This window comes from Amia ocellicauda, chromosome 17 (genome assembly GCF_036373705.1).
Source record: "Amia ocellicauda isolate fAmiCal2 chromosome 17, fAmiCal2.hap1, whole genome shotgun sequence".
Lineage (NCBI taxonomy): Eukaryota > Metazoa > Chordata > Actinopteri > Amiiformes > Amiidae > Amia > Amia ocellicauda.
Window position 1 is genome coordinate 24,148,688 of NC_089866.1, and position 15,524 is coordinate 24,164,211.

Consider the following 15,524-nt stretch of genomic DNA (forward strand, 5'->3'; position numbering starts at 1 on the left):
CTAACTACCTTTTTATACATACACACGTGTGTATACACATGTAATATTAGTCCTCTATCCCTGCTAGATAGCACTTCACAGTTTTTATTATGCTTCTCGCGTTCTTGATTGTTTTCCTCCTTGCTCCCTTTCCCGTAGCCCTTGACTGTGACCCTTTCACTGTCCAGGATGTAGGACCTCACTTACTGTACTTGTGTAAATTGTAAATTGCAATTTGTAAAATGTATTATTTTGAATTGCTATGTTTTAGCTAAATTGAATTTGTAATGATTGATGCCTTGCACTTTTGCACTTATGTTGTAAGTTGTATGTTAAAAAAATAAAAAATAAAAAATAAAAAAAATAATAATAATGTATATAAGTATACATGAGTTTATGTATATGTGTGTGTGTGTGTATATGTATATACATGTACAGTAGCCTTGAGATCTATTCAGTTGCTTGATGATGTGTAACAGATTATTTAGTCAGAAAATATAGGTAACCTGAATATTTTGGTATACAAATACGATATTCAAAAAATAATGTATGATGAATGTCATTTACAGTGATGGAGTTGATGGTTTCTGAGTGTCTGGAACCTTTGACTTAGGCTTGATGACTTGAAGTGGAAATAAATGCATCAGTGCATCTCAAGAATACAGTAACAGTTTGCATGTATATACACATCAGATATCCTACTTAATCTGAGCAATAGTGTATGTTCTCATGTCCGCAAATAAAAACAAGCACATCACTGTGAAGGAAAAGTAATATTGACAATCCTCACATTAATATTAATATCAACGGACACACATGTAAGAGAGCAAACTGGATTTTTATTTAAACCATTTTACTGATAAATGACTGAGAGATGTATGTCTTTTTTAAATTTTTCGAATGAAAGTCCATGTGTTTGCAAAAATCGTGTGCTAAAAAGTCATACGTGGTACTTAACATTGAATAGCAAGAGAATCCATGCTTTAATATAGACACTCAAATCACAAAGAAATCAGGCCAAATGCCTTTTGCCATTTCAATAAAAATATGAAATCCTTTTTTTTTTTTTCTTTTTTTTTTTTACATGGTAGTTTTGTTTGCTTTTTATAATATAAAAGTGTTTAATACTGATTGGAAAACACTGAATTTAATTTACAAAACAATAATAAAATAAAACAAAACAGTCAAGGTGTATCATCTTGGGTAACACAAACAGCTAATGATCAATGGTTCTGTGGAAATACTGCTTGGTATTTGAAGTCTCAGATCTTCCAACCATCATTCTAGTTCTCTTCCACACGAAGGAAAACTTATGTCAAAATGTGTGAGGATAATCTCGAAATCACATGTTTCAAGGCTAATCAACACTCTAGAAATGACCTGTGTTGCAGTTGTGAAAATCTCAAGATGACTTGAAGCTCGACATCTCCCATTTGAGCAACCGGTTGCTGTCCAAGGCAAAGGAATAGTGGATAACAAAATGAAGAAGAGATTGTTCAAAGGACTCAACATTTTGAAGATGGGAAGAATCTTCCAGGCGAGAGGAATTTGTAGCCGTTCCCAGAAGGCAGTCTGATGGGGCGACCCCCGGGGCTGCTGCTTGTGGACGCAGAGGGGGAGGGGGCCACCCTGTTTGTCTCGGGCCTCTTGTGCCCATTGGGAGGGTTCCTTGTTGGCAGATCCATCGGCTGTAAGCCAAGCTCTTTGAGTTCAAGGTTGTCTATACCCTTGTCCACCTTGCTGTGACGTGGCGAGAGGTTGAGCAGGCTTAGGACATCCCTCTTGGTGCCACCGATGTTCCCCCGCAGTGCTTTGACGGGCCCAGGTGGATGTTGCGAAGTGTTTGTCCAAAACGTCTTGAGGTTGTGAATGGCCTGGACTTTCTCATCGATGGCAGCCAGCTTGAGCCGGTCCAGGTCTGGGGCGTCAGCTGGGCTGGAGCGTGCCGAGCCAGTAGAGGAGTACGAGAGAGCAGGTGAGGGGGCGCTCCCAGCCGGAGACTGGTGACCTGAGCTTGGGGACATGTTGCTGGGCGACCTGGAAATGTGCCCGCTGTATGGCGAGCTGGGGTACTTCAGCTTGAACTGGGCAAGGGATGCTTGGTCTAGAGTGGGGGATGGATGGCCACTCTGCTGGTCTTTGAGAGAGGTCTCCGATGTCGCTGGACTGTTGTATCCTGAGCTGACCTTTTGCAGAGAGGAGGTCCGGGAGGGAGGTTTGGGCCTGACCGTCAGGGGCGACGACTGGCTCTTGAGGCTGGCGCTGTGGGGGCGACTGAAGGCGCTCGTCTCGGAGGATCTGAAGGCTGAACCGCCTGTGGGGGTGGAGGCCCCACCGGTGGGTTCACTTGACGAACTAGCCTGACTTCCACTCCTCTGCAAGCACTCGACCGCAATCAGATGACTCTGGGTCTCCTCCAGGATCTTCTGGGCGAGCTCCTGGGGGTCCAGCTTGGTGGTCTTCTCCTCCTGGGATTTCACTGTGCTGTCCGTCTCTGTGCTGGACTGGTCCGACTCACCCGTGTCTGAACTGGTGACCTTGCTCACTTTCTGGAAGGGTGAATTGGGGCTGGGGATGAGAGTCATTTTGATGGGAGATGTGGGAGTGCTGACACTGCCCCGGGATGACACGGACGCCCCGTAGCACGCTCCCGAAGTTCTCGCACTCCCTCTCATGGGCTTGTGGCCGGGCGGGAGGGGCAGGGAGTCGGAGTTCCCAGCTAGTGGCTCACTGCTGATGATGGAGAAGCCCTCATATTCCTCGTCATCTTTCCCAGCGGACACCCCTCCATGCGGGGAAGATCGGCTGCGGGGCACCGAGGGTTTGTGGGGGTAGAGGCTCCGGTGGCGCTCCATGTCCTGCCGGGCCCGGTGGCTCATGTACTCGGACGTGCTCTCAGACTTGGAGACAAAACTCATAGAGGAGGCGATGGAGCTCAGGCTGTACACCGAGATGGCATCGGAGGCCAGGCTGTCAGGGCAAGGAGGGGAAAAGGGCGGGTTGGGGTAGCCCAGTGGCAGAGGGTTGGAGACAGATTGGGCCGAGGCCAGGGACTCCAGAGAGGACGAACTGTCCAGACTGAGGCGCTTTGGCAGCTCTGTGGAATCTGAAGGAGAAGGAAATGAGAAAATCAGCAAAAAGGAGTGTTGACCCCCTAACCTCTGGACTGCTGAAGCTGCAATCCTGTTGAGATTCTGTAGAGTGACTCCTAGCTCAAAACAAACTAATATGTTTTGAAACCACCTTCTTTTCCCCCCCCCCCTCTCTCTCTCTCTCTCTCTCTCTCTCTCTCTCTCTCTCTCTCTCTCTCTCTCTCTCTCTCTCTCTCTCTCTCAAAAAGAGCATTCAGGTTGGGATTAATTTTAGAATGCTTATCATGGTTTTACAGGTGAAGGCTTAGGAAGATTGCAGTTGAATGAAAAACTGAAAAATTCTTGTTACCCTGTGCTTAGGCTGACAGGTGCAGCTTTAGGAGTACAGTTTCAGAGAAGCATGCTACATAAGTGTATCTGTCAGATTACAGAAGAAAAATCTAACAGTCGGAGCTCAATCATGTAATGATGGAGGTATAACGTTTTAGCCTTAGTAAACATTGTCCTAAAGTTAGATAAGTACTTAAACCTTTATAGTAAGCTCTTGAGCAAGCTTTACATTGCAAGAACATCTTGAAGATCAGGGATTGCAATTTACCAAAGAGTGCCAGTAGAGACTGGAGCGCGAAATGCATGGTCCTGCGATTGGCTTGCTTGCCTGTTTTCAGAACCACCTCCTCCTGTCCCACTTCACACAAGTCAAAGCCTACGAAGGAGAAAGTATAGGAAACATATTAAACAAACACAAATCAAAATTAGTGGTCAAGCTGAAAATGAGATAATCATTATTTTACGGCTTAAACTGCTGAAATGAAAAATGTAAGTAGGACATTTCTAGTTTGATTAAACTTAAATTGTACACCTCTGACATTAAGTGAATACACCTATTATCATCAGCACTCCCTGGCTGTCAGTAATGTTTGAAAAATTAACCATGCTCTCTTTCAAATCACACATCTTTCTCAGCAGATTTAACATTCATATAATGTTTATATCAAATAATTTGGAGGTGTACTACCTGGGAAATCAGCTGGACATTAACTGGGACAATTGGAACAGACATTTTACTGGAACAAGATCAAGCTTTGGAAGTCACTCTGTGTGTGTGCTATTGTTCATATTTGGGACTGTAATATGATAACCCAGATCCTTTTCTAGGTCTCCTTGGAGAACAGGCTTGCAGAATAAGCCACCACCTGGAAACTGTGTTTCCTTTTCAGCAAAAAAATATTCTGTCAAGCCTGTTATTTGTGATGGAGAGGATCGCATCTGCTTCATTGCGAGAAGGAGAATTATAACCCATTATGAAGGCGGAAAGGATCAGATAAATGTATGCAAATAGCCAGATGTGCTTATTTGACACATTTTGCCATCTAGAAGCAAGGCACAGATGTGCATTTAGCACCCCCTGGGCTGAAGTCAAGTTTACACTCTGCCAGACCAGACAGGGCTCCCTTCTTCTCATGTTTCTCACACTCCAATGCAAGCTGGCATGAGCCCCAGTGGCAATATTCCAGTCAGTCACACAAACACACAACTCTCTTCTCGAAAGTACCCATTTTTACAACCAAATGTCCAGGAAATACAGTGTCTTGACTCTTCTTCAATAACATGTATGGGCACCATATTAAGAAATGCTGAGCGCTTTCATTGGCAAAATGTATTTTCTTAAATGGCTTCAGTTCTTGGTGCATCGAGAAGCTCAATATGATTTATGGAGAAGGGGGAGAGCAAACAATATTCACATCAGAACAGACTATTTCCACATATATTATCTTTACTTAATGGAAGTCTAGGAGAGGCATAAAACCCAAAAGACAGTAGTTTCCGAAATATTGTACATTCACCAAAGAGGTGTCACTGTGTTTGATTGGTTTTGGTACCAGAAGAAGGACCTTCTCAGGACTGGTCAGTGTTTAATTGATTATAACTGCAGAGTACTGGAGAGAAAGCTACCTCTGTGTCACTAGCTATGTCCATGACACTGATCCAGTGTTATTGGAAAAACTAGAGATCTAGTGTCGTCAGCCTATGGATTGGATGGGTTACTCTGAACCATTGCAGGCCCAACACAACCAGGTGAAAATCCCAGAGGGGACCATGCAAGCTGCCCTCATGTCTATCACGGTGAGACCCACACACACCACCACGGTGGAGCAGCTGCAGAGAGGAGGTTAAACAAGTGTCAACACGGTCTCCTCAGAGGGAGAGAGGAAAAAAATGACAAAGCCAATTTTCTCCCTGTCGCGGCCGATTTAGGACGTGATGGGTTTATTTCAAAGGGCCATCATTCTAATAACTTGGCTCCGCACTGATTGAAGAGGATTTGGTCATGCTGGGTCCCAGTTTTGGTGCCTGCCACTTTGAAGAGGATTGATTCTCCCCTGTCTGGAAAGGTGACCACATACAGAGACAGTCTCTCCACATTTGCTGTTACATAAATTTGTTCCAGTGTCATTAGCGTCTGGAGGCTGTGGTGAAGTCACACTGTAATCCAACTTCCTCCAAGGTTTCTCTGTGATTATCTGGCAGCAATCAAACACAATTGAAATGACATAACTTCAATTAAGGATTGGTAAATGGCAGGGTGCGGAGAGAAAAATACATCCCTCCAACAAGGGTTCAAACAAAGTCTTCAACACTTCAATATACTTAAACACCTGTCAGCGGAAGGGCTTCACACTTTATGGGAGTTCTGCTTCATTGATTTATTTATATTCATGAATATACTCAATCAAAACACTGAGGGATATATTTATCAAAGCACTTACAAGTTTGCTTGTTTTTCAAGTTTCCTTCTACTTCTAATTCTCAGAAGAAAAACGCTTAACCAAGAAGACAATTACTAAAATGTTAAAATGTCAGTTTCTTCAATACAGAGAAGGTCCAAGCTCCATTAAAAGACAAGCCTTTTATCAGCAGAGGAAAACAGAACAGAAGCTCACCCAGTGCAGCGAGAAACTCGTGGCAGCCTGGCAGTCTCCAGAGCTGGACACTGATGGACACCTGGATCGGGGTGGAGGAGAAGTCGTGCTCCTTCTCTCCGGTCTGCAGCTGGACCAGGACCTGGTGGAGCTGGAGAGAGAGGGAGAGGGAGAGGGAGAGAGGGGTCAGTCCCTTCAGAGGAACAAACCCTGGGCACTTGATCGACAGACACTTCAAAATCACGAGAACCAAAACTGCCCAGAGATCCAAATGGACACAGTTAGCTGGGAAAAGAATGGGTTTGTGTTTGTTGTGGACTGGTATTACTGAATATGCTGTTCAATAATTAATAGGGAGTCTGGCAGTGATAAGCCTGTTATATCTACTTATCCCATTGGATCTGCATTGGCTATTAAAACAATCAATTGTTTCTTCCTGTGGAGTTCTATAGCAAAACTGTAGTTTGGAGCAAGTCTGGGATTAGGAATGCAATTCACTTAGTAACAGGATTTACACCTACACACTCAAATGTTTTTTTCACATTTTCTATTGTATTAAATCTTTGGATCTCTATTTATACTGCAGAGTTTGCACTAGTTATTTAAACTTGTGCAATATTATTGTAGGGAAAATCGTGTAATACCTGCTTTTCATTAGTTTTACATCATTTGATTTCTCTTGAATCTGGGCACATTGCCAATTATACCATAGACGGAACTGGAATTAGTCTGATTTTACTTCCCGAAAACACAATGGGAACAGTGGGTATCCCCTTGCTCAAAATCTGTACCCCTGTGTCAGAAGACTGTACTACTTCCACTCCATTGTGGGTCATTGAACACCAGTCTGCCTTCAAAGGTTACCCTGAGAGTAGAACTCATTTTGTCTGGTAAATAAGGCTATTTAAAGCATAAACAAAGAGCAGTGAAAGAGAGTCAGTGTAGTTTTAGTAAAAGAGACTTACCATTCCCACCATATTTTTAACAGCCTTCAGACGGCAGGTTATGAGAAAGAAAAAGAGACAGGTTTTAGTTTCATGCGCAGGTTATTAACAGCAAGCATTAGCAATCGGGCATCAGGGAAGCTGAAATTAGAGCAATTCTGTGCCATGCTGCTTTGTTAGGCATTAGGTTTTTGTAACGCTATACCTTCACATTATGTTAAACACCACACTGAGACCTCATGTTTGATACGCTTTTCCTCTTTCTGTAAGTTATGTACGGTCATTAAAGTGTTAATTAAACAATGTTCTGGATTCATGCACATTTAAAGATGCTCATTTCCCCCCTGCATTTGACTGACATTTTTCAAAACTCCCACTGGCTGGGTTTGGATCATTTAACCATCAATTATAACAGTGGGATTGTGTTGAATAGCTATCATTTTGTTAAATAATAATAATAATCATCATCACATTCTTCTGCATATTAACTAAGACCAGAGAGAATTGAAAACTATTCAGCACTTCAGTGTAGGGCTTTTGTACAAAAAGCTGTTGAAAATACATAACGGAATAAAATAATGATTGAACAACAAGCAGGTTAAACTAAATTATTTAAATGGAATGCACTGACAGGGCCTGGTATTCAAAGTGCACCAAAGATACCCTCAAGTTTATGTCAGAGGTTTTCTTTGTCTGAGGTTTGGGATGAACACAGACTCCCCAAAGTACTGGTTCGGTAAATAAAATCAATCTGAATAAAGTGATTTTCCTAGTGAAGCATCCCATCTCTGCCCAGGTTCCAAGTGGTGCTTTGCAAACATTCACCTGCCATCCCCCACTTTGAAGCTAGTGTAGATCAGTTGTCCTGGCATAATGCATGAGATTAAAACAGCGGGTATTGTGTTAAAAAATGTAATGCTATTATATCTATTTGGCAAGGAACGCTTAATCTGTGATTAGGGATAATGCTGAAAACTTAGTAGAGCAAAACAAAATGAAAGGGATGTTTAGGTTGTTTGTGGGAGTTTTGTCAATACACTTGCTTCTAGCGATTATCCTTACTAAACTTGTATGAACTTTCCCTTTATTCCCAGCCAACAAACCTAATCCCAACGGCGATAAACGTAGTGTTTGGCCTATTTGTTTGTTTGTTTGTTTGTTTCCTAGATTTATTTTTGATGATCCACTTGCATCTTGTATGTGCGTGCTCAACACTTCACAATAGCTCCTTTTACAGGTCTGTGCCACATGTTTTTATTTCTTTTTAATGGTGTGATGTTGATTGTTTTTGATAAATCAAGTGCACAGCGAATCATTAACTTTTTCAACTGGTGTGCTATTGCATTGGGGGCGGGCGGGGGGGGGGGGGGGGGGGGTTGCACAAACAACTCACAGCTGTTCCTCAGTCTAACAATGGTGTCGCTTCTGCTTTTCAATCTCTCTTTGACGAGACGACAGCTATTGTAGGTTACCTGACACATTTTGTAAGTCACTGCACATTAAACACCGGTGGGTGTGATTGGACACACCATGCAAATTCAAATTAGTAGCCATGATTAGGGTTTGTCAGAAATGTGCAGCTGAACACCTGCCAAAACTACACTTCTTAAATAGAAGCGAAGACATATAATCAATGGTGTTTCTGATTTGGGAACATCAATATACCAGATTAAAAGCATAATTGCAAGTGGAGTGGATACAGATGATAAGGATTTAAGTGCTAGTACAGTGACAGGGAATTGGCAAAAGTGAAACTATTCTACAGAAAGAAATACTACTCAAAACTTCTACCCTCAGTTAAACTTTTTCACTACAGAAGATAACTTTTTCTCTGAAGCGATGTCAACCATACTTAAGAACAAAGATGGGACTCCACTCCTGCCTAAACGACATGAAAGGAAATATGTGGTTTTGTTTTTCTTCTCCGTTTCGACTGAAATTTGCCTCTTTAGTTTCAGGAGACGATTCACAACTGTTCATTCATTATTTATTTTCTATACGGCTTCATCTGTTAAATTCACGTATCCTCCAAAATGGCAAACAAAGTGAAGGGGAGACAATGGTTCTCACTGATGGTTCTTTACTGTTGAAAGGCAGCTCTGTACACATCTTCATCCCTTTTAAACAAGACAGCACAAGTGCCTAATGCCGCAAAAGCTGACAAATTCATTCAGCCGCTGTCTGTACGTGTCTATGAAGAATTCCTGTCATCTCTTGCAAGCCAAAACAAAATAAAACTCGAGGGCCCAATCCTGGCTGTTCAGCCCTTAATATTACAGCACATTCTGAAATAGCACTGGATAGCAATAGCAACAGTCAAAACCTTCACGACCTCGGCTCCTGTCAGCACATCAGACACAAGTGGATGTGTATACACCATTAGAGCGATAAAAGCCCACAAGCTAATGTGTTACTGTCTTATCTCATTATTATTACTCAATTTCTTAGCAGACACCCTTATTCAGGGTGACTTACAAGTTGTTACAAGTTATCACATTATATTTTACATTTATCCATTTGTACAGCTGGGTATTTACTGGAGCATCTAGGTAAAGTACCTTGTTCAAGGGTACAACAGCAGTGCCCCCACCTGGGATTGAACCCACAACCCTCCTCTCCAGAGTCCAGAGCCCTGACCTCCACCCCACACTACTGCCCATAACACAATTCTCCCATACCGTAATAAGGACAGGATAAGGATAATGAAAATGGGGAGACTACCTAAGGATGAAAATACCTGTGTTACTCATGGCATTATGTAGCTGCCTTGCACAGCTACTGGAAAACTGATACAAATCTGGCCCCATAATTCATGAGAAAATATAAAAACAGACCTAACTCTCCACTCCCCATGAACCAAAAATCACAATATCGACAGCACTCGAATATTTTAATCAAACTTAATAAATCATGAATTAGAGAGACAACAGAGACCAAAGATAACCCTGAAGGAGCTGCAAAGCTCCACAGCAGAGATTGGAGTATCTGTTCATAGGACCACTTTAAGCCGTACACTCCACAGGGCTGGGCTTTACGGAAGAGTGACCAGAAAAAAGCCATTGCTTAAAGAAAAAAAATAAGCAAACACATTTGCTGTTCGCCACAGACTCCCCAAACATATGGAAGAAGGTACTCTGTTCAGATGAGTCTCAAATTAAGCTTTTTGGCCATCAAGGAAAATGCTATATCTGGCACCACAGTGAAGCATGGTGGTGGCAGCATCATGCTGTGGGGATGTTTTTCATCGGCAGGGACTGGGAAACTGGTCAGAATAGAAGGAATGATGGATGGCGCTAAATACAGGGAAATTCTTGAGGGAAACCTGTTTCAGTCTTCCAGAGATTTGAGACTGGGACAGAGGTTCACCTTCCAGCAGGACAATGACCCAAAGCATACTGCTAAAGCAACACTCATGTGGTTTAAGGGTAAACATTTAAATGTCTTGGAATGGCCTAGTCAAAGCCCAGACCTCAATCCAATTGAGAATCTGTGGTATGACTTAAAGATTGCTGTACACCAGCGGAACCCCTCCAACTTGAAGGAGCTGGAGCAGTTTTGCCTTGAAGAATGGGCAAAAATCTCATTGTCTAGATGTACCAAGCTTATAGAGACGTAACCCAAGACCCAGCTGTAATTGCTCCAAAAGGTGGCTCTACAAAATATTGACTTTGGGGGGGGGGAATAGTTATGCATGCTCAAGTTTTCTGATTTCTTGTTTGTTTCACAATAAAAAATATTTTGCATCTTCAAAGTGGTAGGAATGTTGTTTAAATCAAATGATACAAACCCCCCAAAAATCCATTTTAATTCAAGGTTGTAAGGCAACAAAATAGGAATAATGCCAAGGGGGGTGAATACTTTTTTAAGGCACTGTATGTTTTCGTACATGACCAGACATGTTTTTGTGTGAGGGAAGTGATCTAAAACCTCCAGGTTTTGAAAAAGTATTTGGTTTTGGCACCTACTTTCATTAGGCAACTTTTAGGAAATAAACCATATTTAAAAGCTGGTTAAAAAGTCATTTAAATACTTATAAATAAAAACAGAACAAAGTTATCTATAAGAACAGAAGTGCATATATACTTGTTTAGCTTAACTGTTAGTTTATATCAAAATGACTACATCAAAAAACAGTAGCAGACGTTCTTGATACCTTCAGTAAACTATATCCCACGGTACAGACAGAGCTGTTAAACGAATCTGACCGTGTGTTTTACAACTGCAACTATAGCTATAACCTTTGTATGTTATTTAATATTTAATATGCTCCTACTCTACAGGGTACCTCGATAAAATACAGTGGTAAATTACTGTAATCGTTTAGTTTTTTCCACCCCTGGGTGTGCCTCTTGTTTGCAACAAAAACTGTCCCACAGAAAAATAAAGAGGTAAAAGGCGTATGTATCCCCCGGGCTGTGCCTCCAAAGGGAATGAGAATCCTCCCCCAGCTCAGTGCTGCTACACACACTACAAAAAATTAAAGCCCCTGCTCTTTTTGTCCCCCCCCCCACAAATGAAAGTCACATTCTTTCAGGAAATAGGAAGGATAAATGGAGCTCTGTCTCAGACAAAGCATTGGATCAGACTTCAAGACAGTGTAGCTACAAGCAATATCGAGACTCCGCACGCAGGTTGTGGAAGCAAAATGTGGGGCGTACACTGGTGGCGTGCAGGCAAGGCTGAGTGGAACTGAGGGGAACAATGCAGTGTGAACGGGCTGAAGGATGGTGTCTCCTGGCAAACAAAACAAAAGAGAAGACAACTCTTGTTCTAAATTTAGAGTTTAAAAGACATAGTTACCACATGAGGTTTATTTTAGTTTTTTTGGGGGGGGGGGGGCGACAAATGGTCTCAATGTCCTCTGGGCAGGAGAGACGTACCCGATTGATGAGCTGCTCTCCGGTTTCAGAGGCCGTGATCAACTTACACAGGGCCTGCAGAGCGGGGTGAGGCAAGCCTGGAAGGAAAGACAACAAATAGGGAACCTTTTTAGTGAACAGGATCAGCAGACACAGCCCAACAAAACCTGGGGTGAAAACAATTACCAGCCTCTGCCCTGCACCTCTCTCCCAGGGCTGGGCTCGATCGGTGTGGCTAATCTTTTCTGTGAAGATAATTATTGCCGTTTCTGAGACATGCTTTTAATTTTCAAACCTGTGCACGTCATTAATGATTCTTCAGAAATCTCCCTGAAAATATGTGTGCTAAAAAAAAATGAAGAAAAGACTGACTAAAAGATACCACGTAGAGAGCGGAAGCTGGAACGAACTTGAGTTTATTATCCCAGTTTAAAGCCTTTTCACAGATTGTGACTAAAATGTGTAAAATACATCCCTATCAGTCATCTTTTTAAAAAAGAAAACAAGAATGCATATTATCAGAGCCTTTGGTTATATAAAATTTGAAACTGCTGTCTTTTTCATGGCTAAAAAGCAATTCTTGATTTCAGAATGAATAATCTAAAGTTTGCAACATCAGAGCAGCGCTAGAATTTTGAATCGTGCTGCCCTTATGTCTTGGGTTTTGGCAGACCAATGTTTTCCTAATGTTATACTGTCTGTATCTGTCACTTTGTTGTGCATGACGACCTCTTAGGAGACTGCCCTTTTGAAGAACATGAATTATGAAGAATGTAGAAGGGAATAGAAGTATAATTCAGGCCTGCTAAGACTTTGGCTGAAATGTTCTGATTTATGCTTTGGGGTAACTTAAAAAATATGAAATCATTGCCATTAGAATCATTGTCTGAAGTGGGTTGGTGATTACCTAGCAGGGACTGTAGCGTGGTGCTGCACTGTTGCAGCCTGTCACCGGGGTCGGAGGTGGGGAAGAACACAGCAGCAGGCAGTCCGGTGCCGGCCGAGTCCAGACGGAAACCAACGGCCGTGAGAAGGGCCTGCCAGCCCGGGACGCCCCCTACTTTGTTCTCCACACTCTGCTGGGAGGTGTACATGGAGTTGCGTTGGCCGTTCTGAATGCGCTGGAGGGACTTTTCCACCTGTGAAAGGAGGTTAGAACTACATAAGAGATGAGCAGACTGTAGTATCTTCACTGTAAACAGCAACAAAATAATATGTACTGCGTTGGTGTGCAAAGAAATTTGAGAGAAAACAGATCTGCAGGTCCTGAAAGATAATCATCTGAAATAGCTAGAGTAAAAATAACAAAAATCCTCTTTGCAAACAGTGATTTCACACCTGCAGCAAACATGGATTCAAACTAAATACCAATTCAGCTTCATTACAAATATACAGTGAAATCTGACTATGACTGAGGCCTTATTTAATCTTTTGTTTAAAAGGCGTGTGGGTCTCACCAGGTGGAGCAGCACTCTCAGAGCATCTCGAGCTCGATCCGGGTGCTGCAGGATCTCAGTCAAGGCTTGTCCAATCAGAGAAGAGGGGCTGTTCAGCTTCACGTCATTCCCAATCAGCATGAACCCTGAGGAGACGGTGACAGACGTACACAACGTCATCGTCACACACCTCTTGCTGTAGAGTTAGGTCAGTTTTTCAAAATCCTAATCAGTTACTCATTTAACCTGTAGGCACCATTTGGTATTTTGCATGGCATGAGGCTGTACATTTTCACATAATTTCTCCACACAGGATTCTTACCATTATTGTTTTATTATTATTTAATAGCCGATGCCTTTATAATTATTGACATTACCTGCCCAGTTGGAGGGGTGGGAGTACTGTTTGCTGCTCTGTACAGTCTTCATGGCATCAGCCAGGGCAGCGCTGGCCTTCATGCCATTGAGCAAAGCCGAGTAAAAGGCGTGGACGAACATCTTGGAGGCTGCAACGGGCACAGGCCACAGGGAGACCAGGACACAGTGGGCTCCAGCAGCCAGGAAGGCTCTGGTCAGGCCAATCACTCCATCAGCGGTCACCTTGCTATTGGACTCCTGGTAGGAGCCCAGCACCACCAGCTTGACGGGCAGCCGCAGGTCCAGGATGTCGGCAGCCGTGAGCAGGAACTCCTGCAGGGGGGGGCTGTCGGTAATGCTCTCCACGTCACTGGCATCGTCTTGCATGCGCAGAGATTCAGGGATGGTGTAGCTATTTCCGTAGGAGCCCTTTCCGCCCCCACTGCCACCCCCTCCGCCCCCTCCTCCTCCCGGGGGCCCCTCCGCATTAGGGGTGAGGACCAGGGCTGCTAGCTTCCAGGAGATGTGCGTGGCGAAGTGGACACACTCGGCCTGGCTCAGGGCGCTCATCACCCGCTCTTTGGTGGCCGCCGCCCCCGCTAGAGGCTGGCAGCCCAACAGTTCGGACACCATGTAGGCCTCCTCCTCTGCTGAGGGCATGGGCCCCCACAGCCAGCGGTCCATCACCGAGGAGGGCAGCCGGGGGTTCCCAACCACTGCCGCCATGGAGGTAGAGCTGGAGTAGGCTGGAGCAGCTTTCCTGGGGTGAGACTGAAGCAGACAGGACAACAAGATCACTTCAACACTTCAGTCAAACCTAATGGTACAGTGTACCACAATCACAACATGACTGTCTTAATTCACATTTTCACACTGTGTTTCATCAACAGACTCAAATCTCAACAATGCTAAAATGTTGACCTTATCCACATTGAATCTGGGGAGGTAGAAAGTGGCTGTGATCGGTCACTACACAGATCAGTCCCCAGTCAAGATTAATGTTTTAAGGGGTTGGGCAACTGGAGAATGTATATTAGGGATGGTGGGCAAAGAAGATTGAGGCTTGGGGTGGACAGTCCTTCACTCAAAGGAGAGTTCTCCTGGAGAGCACTTACCTGGAAACATGGGACTTTCCAAATTAGGATATAAAAGCAGAGGAAAAACCTGGCAAAAGGAACCAAATACAGTGGTAGAAGTGGGGAGCTGGGAGGAAGCTCACCTTGGTGGCAGGGTTGAGGCCTAGAATGGAGGGCACGGCGATGAGGCTGAAGCGCTCATAAAGGTACTCGTTAGAGGAGCTGCCCTTCAGCAGAGCGAAGGGGATGAGGTACAGCTCGCCCTCTAGCACCAGGATCAGCTGCCTGTGGCGGCCCACGGGCCCACTGGAGTGCATCAGCCCCTGTCCACACAAAACACACAGAAACACACACACACTGGGGTCAGTAACAGTAACCAGCTTCCAAGCGGGGAAGGAAAACCATCACAATGCCTTCCCTAGATTTATTTTCATGGTTTCCTGAGAGGTAGGAGCTGCGTAGATGCATCTATCGTGAAGAGTGCATTACCATCGGATCCTGTTGTGATTTGCTTGCATTTGTGTACAGCAGGATGCGCACCACTGCTTTGGAATATCACCCCAGGCTTATCCACAGAGAAGGAAACTAAGAAATTCAAATGGTTCTTTTTGCAGTCCAGCTGGACACTCAGAAAGTGTAAGCCAGTACTGTGTGGCCCTACTGCCCCATTGAATCATAGTCTGGCTAATGTCTGTCTGCCCCCCTCAGCAGACTCAAGACACCGCTGACTCCAGAGGATGTCTCATGTGGTCCAACCACCACTTCCTGTCTGCTGAGTTTAGTGCCTGCCCTTGGCATTTTTGACCAAACCAGGAACAGCGATGGCCGGGCACACTTGAAGTCATGCCATGCTTTCC

The 15,524-nt window shown here is 43.9% G+C and overlaps 1 protein-coding gene across 3 annotated transcripts in view; it reads right to left on the reverse strand.

Annotated features, from left to right (window-relative positions):
* Positions 1-798: 798 nt before the first annotated feature.
* Positions 799-15,524, reverse strand: part of ttc28 (tetratricopeptide repeat domain 28) — a 412,770-nt gene continuing 398,044 nt past the window's right edge. For 2 of the 3 annotated variants that reach the window (XM_066689093.1, XM_066689095.1), the window contains 9 exons: positions 14,811-14,990; positions 13,612-14,362; positions 13,256-13,380; positions 12,706-12,937; positions 11,820-11,896; positions 6,961-6,984; positions 6,017-6,146; positions 3,670-3,777; positions 799-3,085 (listed from right to left, as the gene is read on the reverse strand). In XM_066689093.1, the coding sequence (XP_066545190.1) occupies positions 1,485-3,085; positions 3,670-3,777; positions 6,017-6,146; positions 6,961-6,984; positions 11,820-11,896; positions 12,706-12,937; positions 13,256-13,380; positions 13,612-14,362; positions 14,811-14,990 (3,228 nt within the window). In that variant the 3' untranslated portion in view covers positions 799-1,484. The remainder of the gene's footprint in view (positions 3,086-3,669; positions 3,778-6,016; positions 6,147-6,960; positions 6,985-11,819; positions 11,897-12,705; positions 12,938-13,255; positions 13,381-13,611; positions 14,363-14,810; positions 14,991-15,524) is intronic. The other variant, XM_066689094.1, reaches the window with a different exon arrangement.